We start from the raw sequence: 9,905 nt of genomic DNA, 5'->3' as shown, positions 1-9,905 counted from the left end.
ACACTACTTTTGCATTACTTTTACCAGAACAACAGCAGCAGCAGAATGACATCGCCGCCCCGGGAACCATCCCAGACAAATAATTTCCGCCGCCTTGAAGTCAGTGTAAACAATCCAAAATTCTAAATGTTATTCTTTTCCTTTGTTATTGTCATCTATAGTGGTTATTTGCATAAAAACACAGTTTGATTAGGAAATGATTGTATCTTTTTATTTTTTTAATATGTGCTTTGATTAAAAAAAAAACTCAATTTGTAACTTGAGTTACTTGACAAAGTAACTGGTATAATATTACTGAAATCCTATAAATAATAAGTTATATTACTGAGTTACTGTTATACTGTTATATATATATATATATATATATATATATATATATATATATATATATATATATATATATATATATATATATATATATATATATATATATATATATTATATATATATATATATAATATATTTGAGAAGAATCATGCAAATGATAATAAAAGCATGACATTTGCTGTTTGTTCTCCAGAGGTTTCTGATCAAATTTGCCTGATGGGCCTGTCAGATTTGGTACTGACAGAGAGCCTGGTGATTGGGGGGGATCTTGTGATGTCACATACATGTGTTAAGATCAAATGACTGGTGATGTCATGTCAAGGCAAGAAATCCAACAAAGAAAAGGGAATGATGGCCGGAGTGGAGTCTAGCAAAACACTTTATAATATTATAAAATAGGTTGAAATTGTATGAGAGCAGATGGGTCTGAAAGTGGGCGTACCTTGAAATGTGGGAGTACCTTGAAATGGCCTTGCAGGGTGCACAGACGGCACAGACAGCTTCACAGACTCATGGAGAGCGCATATATAAACTATCTATTTTGGCCCCTAGTTGGCAGTAATACACTTGGAAGTGTCCAAGCTGCCGAAAGTCTAAATGAAGAAGAGTCAAGAAGACAAATTCAGTGAAGAAGAAGAACAGACGGAAGTAGCGTTAGACATTTGCAGAGACATGAATACACGACATTGACCTACCGTAAGTAAATAAATACTAACTAACGTTACTAAATAATAATTTGACAAATGCAAACTTTTAGCAAGACAGCTGTTTATAACGTTACCAGAGTATTATATTTAGTGTTGCGCTTGCATCGATGTGAGTAAGTAGAACCCAACCCACAGACAGGGGTGCGTGCTAAACCGAGCACCCCCCCCCCCCCCCCCAAACACAAACACACCATTTTTTAACCAATTCCAGATGCAAAACCTGTTTAACGCTGCCGCTTTCAGCTCAGTCTGCACCAGCATCCACTGCACCACCTAGCCTAGATTTATAGATAGCCATAATTGGATCTGATCAGTGTTGTAGCTACATTACTGATGTACAATGTTATTTTACAGGGGTAAACATTTCAAATCAAATATTGAATACTAGAAAATCTGGCGTTATATTATTGTTCTATTCCTTTTAAATCATTTGCTTCCCTGCAGTCTGTCTTTGCCCTGGTGTTGTCTTGACCCTCTCATATCCTCTTCAGTCTTCCATTTACATTCAGTTGTGGTGGTCGCCCCTCACTGCTGGACAGCTGCCCCAAAATGAATAAGAAAGAGAGACACACACACACACACACACACACACACACACACACACACACACACACACACACACACACACACACACACACACACACAGATAGAGAATCAGACAGACAGAGAGAAGGTTGAAACAGACTGAACTTTGACCTTGTTGCTCAGTCAAACAAAAATGATTGCAATAAATTTAATAGCGCAATTTTCCATGAAGCATGATGTAAATACTCTAATGCAGCGCGCAGTGTAGCTAATCCTGGAATAGGACCAGGGGTGATGAACCCGGGTCTGACTAATATGGCATCATGCACGTTTTATCAGACGAAGTGAAAGAACAGGATGGCATCTGGTCATGTGGGCTTTCTGCTGAAATGCATTAAAGACAGCTTTTTAAAGAACATCCATCTGCCTTTATGAGCAGCTGAATTTGTTCTTCCGTCCAGCTGAGGCGTCCTCTCTCTTTCTGTCCAGGCTATGTCTGCAGGCTGCCTGAGGTGGGTGCTAAGCCACGGACTAAGGACTGTGTGTGCTGGTCGTCCTGGCTATCCGACACCAGTGTCAAGGCTTCTCATATGCAGCCCGAGATCAAACAACGTCGCCCTCTGCTGGAGATGGCCTCTGTTCTCCACCACGACAGCGGATGACTCTGGACAGAGTCCTGAGCCCAAGAAGAAAAAGCAGGACCCACGGGCTCGCGCCACAATCGGCAGCGTCGGCCGCAAGATCCAGCAGCGCCACCTGCAGGTGATAAGCGAGACGGGCGAGAACCTGGGCACCATGCACCGCGCCGACGTCATCAAACTCATGGACGAGCAGGGCCTCAAACTGGTGCTCCTCAACGAACACAAAGATCCACCCGTCTACCGCCTGATGAGCGGCAAGCAGATCCACGAGGAACAGCTGAAGCTGCGCGAGAAGCAGAAAGCCAAGGCAGGTGTGTATCCTCATACCAGGGACCCACTTCACACCACAAGGCGAAGATTTGGATAATCTGCCTACAGAGAGTCTACAGAGTATTTGTAACATTTCAACAGCTTATTAGTTGACATTGATTCAACTATTCAACTGTTTCGCCTTTGTCTGTAGATGTTTGTCTGTAGATGTTTGTAGATGTAGATGTTCTGTTTGCTTTCCGTTCCACACACCTGATTCTCATCACCTGGGAGCTACCAAGTTATTCTGAGCAGAACTGTTGCGAGAGCTGTGTGAAGAGTGCGAGGCCTCAGTCTCAGTCTACATTACGCACGGAGACTCCAGCTCCGAGATCTGCTCCACCACAATGGAGCGAGTCCGTGCCTGCGACCGATCCCGTCTCTCCGGAGTGGTCAACAACTCAAGAAGGCCTAGTTGGTTCAGTAGCAAAGCTCCTCTACGAAGGAGATGATTGCCTCCCAGCAACTGACATAGTTTAACAGCCGAAATGGAACGGCACTCAATCGGGAAATGATACAAACAAGCTGCAGAAAATATTTAAAGGCAAGCAAACTTTCCAGTTCAGATTAACTGGCAATTTCACTTTACTTTGCTTTATTCACTGGGATAAATTGAAACAACTATTTTTTCCCTCTTCTCGCAGTGTTGGGATTATGGTCTCAGTCCAGGTCTAAGACAGGCATTTTATATTTCACAGGAATGAATAGGAATAGGATAGGAATCACTGGGCCCACTGAAGGCTAGCCATGTAGTTAGAGTTTGATGAGACTGCAGAATATCCCACCTACACGCACCCTTCTCCAGATGTGTGATCTTCCCGCCTGTTGTTTGTGCAGCGTGTCTGTCTCTCTCTCTCTCTCTCCATCTCTCTCTCTCCCTCCATATCTCTCTCTCTCTCTCTCTCCCTCCATATCTCTCTCTCTCTCTCTCTCTCTCTCTCTCTCCCTCCATCTCTCTCCATCCCTCTGCTGCTCACCGAGGTGAGAACCAGCGAGCGAGCAGCACATTCAGTGTTGTCTGCAGCTGTTCAGTGTTGTCTGCAGCTGTTCAGTGTTGTCTGCAGCTGTGGCTGAGAGACTACAGTACCTGCACGATGATGCCGTATTATTTTTTTCGCCCGCGACCAGGACGCACTGCTAAAAACATAGCAACTATTTGGAACACTGCCAGCGCACCGCATGTCTGCCTGAACGTGAAAGAGAGAGCGATGTATTGTTGATGTTGATGGTGAGTCTATCTCCACATGTAGATCAAGACCTAAAGCTGTGACAGGTTTGCTGCGATGGTAATCCGTTATTTCAAATAATTAGCCTACTAACAAACGTGTGAAGTTGTCTTTGGTTGCCACCGTCCAAGCGCACTTGATAAAAGATGTGTTCACTGTCACGGGCGTGTAGCATAGGACTAGACTTGCTATGTGCGTGCACGTGATTCTCGTACCCCCCCGCGACGGACCTGATGCTGAGAATATGGTATGTTCATGAATTGTCACATATACTCCATATAGCTAATCTGTTAAACATCTACAGACAAAACCGTTGAATTGTTGAATGTCAACTAAGAAGCTGTTGAAATGATACAAGTACTCTGTCAGATCTCTGTAGTGGATCCAAATAAAGTGTCACTGGAATTTGTTCTTGAAACCAAATCTGAGCAGAGTTTGACCACATTTCAGTCTTGAAAAGGTAGACCCTGTGTCTGATGAGGAGCACCGTGCTGTGCTCCAAACCTCAACTGTCTAGGTGTTTATAAATCTGTGTGTGATGAAGGGCACCACCGTGCTGTGCTCCAAACCTCAACTACTGTCTAGGTGTTTATAAATCTGTGTGTGATGAAGGGCACCGTGCTGTGCTCCAAACCTCAGCTGTCTAGGTGTTTATAAATCTGTGTGTGATGAAGGGCACCGTGCTGTGCTCCAAACCTCAGCTGTCTAGGTGTTTATAAATCTGTGTGTGATGAAGGGCACCGTGCTGTGCTCCAAACCTCAGCTGTCTAGGTGTTCATTAATGTATACATCATGGGAGCAGCTTTGAGAGACTGGATGCTACTTTGGCTCCACAAAATTGGATCTGAGCCAAATTTGTGATGACAGACACGGATTTGGTATATCTAGGGCCGTATGAAATCCGGTTTATTTTCTCCAAATTCCGTTTTATCCCCCCCCCCCCCCCCCAATTAATTAATTAATTTTTATTTTTATTTAGGGGTTAGGATTGATTGATTGATGTCTTTATTGATTGATGTCTGTATTTCAGACTTGTAGTCCATAGAAACGTACAAAAATTACAATACCATACAATAGTACAATAATTACAAGGATTGATATTTATTTTTTATTTTTGATGACTTGGCTCTCTAGACTTCGACATGTTTCCCAAAGTGAGAACCCTAACCCTTTACGATGGGTAAACCCTTTCCCAATGTTTCACATTGTGAGGAGACGTAAGGTTCCCACGCAAGACCAACACCCCAATCCAAAGCGGAATTATTTCTCTAGGCCTATTTTACGATGAAATCATTTAGGTTACTACAATAATTAGGTCTACTTTAGGTTTTGCCTACTTTTACCAATTTCAGCCAAATTATGGAAAAAGCTGCAATATTCCACGTTTTACAGTTTATTGCATTTTCATAACCAAATTCCATGATTCGGTCTGTTTTTTTTCCATTTTGTGGAAATCATATGGCCCTAGCTATATCATCAAATGTTCAAACTATTAATTAACTCATCTCCAACTATGGTTCTAGTCAAAGAACATTTCTTCATACAAGGCCCTATGACTCTAGAGGTGTTACCATGTAACAGCAATTTGAACCCATGAAGATATCAACAGGTGATCCTGAGGCCCTCCTGACACGGGCCTGTCCCCTCTCTCCTCAGCCCCTGTGCAGGTGAAGGAGCTCACCTTTTCTACTGATATCGCTTCCCATGATCTCACCACCAAGCTGAAGCAAGTCCAGAGCTGGCTAGAGAAGAAGCACCACGTACGGGTTACCCTGCGAGCAAGACGCGGTGGAACCACACACACCCTGGTGAGGACAAAAAAACGCTCGCAAAGAAGTCGGGTAGTCAACACAGATCAAAAGATGTTATGCAACCAGTGTAGGAATTTAGCCAGGGGCAAGGGCAGAAATGCCCCAATAAATCTCATAATGCCCCTAAAAACCATTTCCATTGCTAAAGCTGCGTTCACACCGACCTATTAAAGTTTTTCGCTGGCATCGAGTTTACATACAAAGTCAATGCAAACGAGCGATTGAGCGTATATTCACCCGGGAGAAAAATCGCTGGGCGTCCGAGCGACAGAGACGGAGCGATAGAGCAAAAATACGCTCGTCGCCCGAGATGAAATATCCCAACTCGAGCGAAATTACACTGGCATCAGTCGCTCGCTGTTCAACGCTGATTGGCTGCCGTGTGAGAGTGAGTCAAGGATCACACAGGCTTGGAACAAGCCGCTGGTTTGTGGCAACAAACCGCATTGACAGGCTGACAGCTGACATGAAGTGAAGTCTGTACTACTGGTATGGAGCTCACGTTAGGAGCACGCTGATAGGCTTTAGCTTGTAAACAACTACGGTGGCTCGTAGTGGACAAACATCATGACATTGCGTAACGTTATAGCCCCCAGATGTCCGTCAATTCGTGTGCCTGTTGACGAGCGATTTAAACACAGCGACAGAGCGATTCCAAAGGGTTGAATCAAGCGACAGAGCGAAAAATAAATATCTCGGTGTGAACACAGCTTAACACACACTCAACACCTGCAAGCTGGTTGCCAGAAGAAGTTGACGTGTTGTTCACACCACAGTTTAGCAACTTTATGCAGAAATTACTATATTTTTAAAGTGCCCCCAAAATTTTGTAAAAGCCCAGTTTTTAGACAGTGAGGGCAAAAGTTGCCCCCAAAATATTTTCAATGTATGCAACCTAATATGGTTTTGAGAATGTAGACGGAATGCATTCGAGAGAAACTACATACTAAAAAAACACTTTCACCTAAAGGTCAGTGTATTTGGACATGCTAAAGTGAAACATCAGTCTTGTTAAAAGCTTGATTATGCACAGTAGGCTATATGATCTTTATGAATATTTGTTATATGTTTTGGTAGAAATCTGCTTGTTGCTCCTGCTAGTAGTTCAAAATGGTGTTCATGTTGTATGAATCATGTGGGAGTTACCGGCCATTCCACTGGGTAGGGCTGGGCGATATAGACAAAATCAAATATCACAATATTTTTGACCAAATACCTCGATATTGATATTGTGACAATATTGTACTGATGACTATTGGTGCTTTCACAAAATATTAACACAATGAGATTTTTGCTAAATAATCATCAGTAATGTGGATATGATGACTTAAGTGGCTAAAGGCAAATAACAGCTAGAACAGTCTGGTTAGTTCAGAAAATGACATGACTTTACTGTAATGCAGCCTTTAAAACCAGGAAAAGACAACACTTATGCCATATCACCATATTACGCTATCCAAAATCTAAGACTATATAGTCTCATATCACAATATTGATACATCAATCTATTGGCCAGCCCTACCACTGGGCCTGAAATTGGTACATTCAGATAAATAACTCTCAAGATAGATTTTTTTTTACCATTTCATCATTTCACTCTTGCTTTAGAGACCCTCAGATGCCACCAGGGTCAAGTTAAAGTGATAATCCTCTAGCAGCCGTTTGTTTTTGGATTTCGCCTCCATCGTTAGTGCTGAGCACATTGCTGAGGTGATATATATATATATATATATATATATATATATATATATATATTTTAGGTCCATTTCTTTTTATTTTCTATACACCATTTGTAGGCTACTTTTCTAACCTTATTAATAGGCGTGGTTTCAAGCAAGACTATATTGTTTAAGACCACATTACATACAGGCCTGCCCATAATGTTTAATTGCCATTCTCATAATTTGAGGACATTTGTGAGCAAAATAAAGTTTTCTGAAACACAGAGGTTGCAACCCTTTTTATTGATGGAAAATAAAAGATATAAATGTATTACAGCAGGAACATAGCCAACAGGAAAATTGGTTTGGATGACAACTTGCAGAGTATGAAGTCAGGAAGGTATGAAGGTATGAAAAAATAGATGCCGCCCAAGCCTACAGGACATGTCATCATCCTTTAAAAATGCATAGAAAAAGTGAAACTTTTGTGTGTTTAATTGCACAGGACACGGCTCTGGAGCAGACGGTGCAGCAAATCGAGGGGACGGTGGGGTTCGTGTCCAAGCCCAAGGTGATACGTGAAGGTCAAGCGGCCATGTGTATTCTCCGTCCGCCTTCAGCAAAGGAACTGTCGCAAAAGGGGCAGAATCAACCTTCGGAGGTGGAGTCCAGCGACCCCAGCGCACAGCCCGGCACAGAAGCGGTTAGCTCCACGCAGCCCGGCACAGAAGCGGTTAGCTCCACACAGCCCGGCACAGAAGCGGTTAGCTCCACACAGCCCGGCACAGAAGCGGTTAGCTCCACACACGGAACAGAAGGCTCCTCTATGCAGTCATGAGCTGATGGACACAAATCATTTTGTCAACAACAAACTGAAGTCTGTGGCCAAATGTCATCGATGTTTGACGGGAATTCCCTCATAGGCTCGACTCTGTAATAAGATCATTAATAAGGGTGTGATTGATTGCTAAAGCTGGCTGGATGCATCTAGTAAGAGGGGATGCCATGAGGACCTAGCTTGACCTTCCTCTGCTCAGATGTACACTGAGAAACGGAGACGTCATTCTAAGTTATTGTCTGGATTTTTACAGAAGGGAAACGAGTAACACCAATTTTCTCCGTGATGACGATGCCAAAGTTTCCCAGTAGTTTATATGGAACTAATGAAAGAGTTCTATTGTCTCACCAGTTTCTTTCCATCCTGCATCGTGGACAAAACTGGCGCTGTTGACTTGGCTGTGGAAAAACAAAGATGCCGGGGTTTCCACAGGCATGGGGAATCCTTGAAAGTTTGGGGATTTGGGGGGAGAAATAAAATCCGTATGAAAATGAGTGGATGGCCTGGGAAGTACTTGATTTCTTTATTACAGTTTAACACCAGATTCATCTGTAAGAATCACCACAGGAAAGCCCTTTGTCTTCATATAGCAGTTCTCTCGTTTTCTTTTTTTCTTTTTTTCCTCTCTCTCTCTCTCTCTCTCTCTCTCCTCTCCTCTCCTCCATCTCTCCTCTCTCTCCTCTCTCTCTCTCTCTCTCTCTCTCTCTCTCTCCTCTCTCTCTCTCTCTCTCTCTCTCTCTCTCTCTCTCTCTCTCTCTCTCTCTCTCTCTCTTCTCTCTCTCTCTCTCCTCTCTCTCTCTCTCTCTCTCTCTCTCTCTCTCTCTCTCTCTCTCTCTCTCTCTCTCTCTCTCTCTCTCTCTCTCTCTCTCTCTGGAGAAAGAGGTTATATTGTCAGATTTTGACAAGATGTCATGTCTTGCCTCCAAATGTGAGTCCTGGAATGTCACCAGATGGGTGGGGCTCCTGACTGACAGGTGAGGGTGGGGCTCCTGACTGACATGCTCAAGTAATTGTAATAATGGACTTGCTGTTTTGCCTAGTCTTTCAATAAAATAACAGATTTGTCCTAACTGCCACATAGTGGGAGTCTGTTACAGCAAATGTGTTGTAATGCGTATCATAGCTCATATGGCTCAAAACGTGACTATTAGTCAACGTGTTGAGAGGTTTAATAGATCAAGAAATCTGAACAAATATCTCGATACATAATTATTATGATAATCATATGTTTGGATCAAAATGTGAGATGTACACTTAAGATGCGTGTATTACAGTCACATCATGGGGAGTAGGGGCGTGGCTTAACTCTTTCTCATCAATGATTAGTTGATGTGTTTTGTAGCCTACTTGTGTGATGAATGTGGTTATTTTTTGCTATGACATGAATGACTTCCATCTCATTACAGTGTGAGTGAGAGAGAGACAGACAGATTGAATTGAAATTGACATTTTAGATCGGTTTCCAGTGAGATACTGAGTTTGGCTTTTCTGTTGTAAACATTACTGTTCTAGAAACATTTAGTTACCGATTAGAACCGATCAGAGGATCGATAAAGAACCGAACCGATAAGGAGTATAGATAAGAGTCGTGTTGTTTAGTAGCTTTGCAGCACAACCTGGACACCAGTTAAAAAGGGTTCAGTAAAAAAAAAAAAGAAACTCACCAGCGCCTATGTGATGGAGCCAAAAACACAACATAGCTTTGATGCCCTGAGTCCCCCTAGTGGCCGCATGAGGCAAAATACAGGCTGCAGTTGGGCTTGGAGTCTGTGGTCTCATCAGAATGTGAGTTCACGTACTCAGGAGGATGGTTTTACCAGGCGGGTCTCGTCCGCCCTGAGAATGAATGACAGTACGAAA

General features: G+C 42.8%; 1 protein-coding gene across 1 annotated transcript; it reads left to right on the top strand.

Moving 5' to 3' along the window:
• The first annotated feature begins 942 nt into the window (after nt 1-942).
• On the top strand, nt 943-8,474 carry mtif3 (mitochondrial translational initiation factor 3). The gene is made up of 4 exons (XM_083643575.1): nt 943-1,023; nt 2,049-2,511; nt 5,392-5,543; nt 7,713-8,474. Exons 2-4 carry the CDS (start codon nt 2,052-2,054, stop codon nt 8,043-8,045), a joined length of 945 nt encoding a protein of 314 aa, XP_083499701.1. The 5' UTR covers nt 943-1,023; nt 2,049-2,051; the 3' UTR covers nt 8,046-8,474.
• Nucleotides 8,475-9,905: the final 1,431 nt, after the last annotated feature.

Source organism: Poromitra crassiceps (genome assembly GCF_964638095.1).
Source record: "Poromitra crassiceps genome assembly, chromosome: 9".
NCBI lineage: Eukaryota > Metazoa > Chordata > Actinopteri > Beryciformes > Melamphaidae > Poromitra > Poromitra crassiceps.
Note: the sequence above shows the minus strand (reverse complement) of the source record. Positions and strands in the feature narration are given on the sequence as shown.

What these genes read in the sequence shown, in the direction of transcription:
- mtif3 (XM_083643575.1), top strand. Translation starts at nt 2,052, where the DNA reads ATGTCTGCAGGCTGCCTGAGGTGGGTGCTAAGCCACGGACTAAGGACT. An exon ending in GAAGCAGAAAGCCAAGGCAG is followed by an intron (nt 2,512 to 5,391) that starts GTGTGTATCCTC and finishes CTCTCTCCTCAG; the next exon opens with CCCCTGTGCAGGTGAAGGAG. An exon ending in GTGGAACCACACACACCCTG is followed by an intron (nt 5,544 to 7,712) that starts GTGAGGACAAAA and finishes TTAATTGCACAG; the next exon opens with GACACGGCTCTGGAGCAGAC.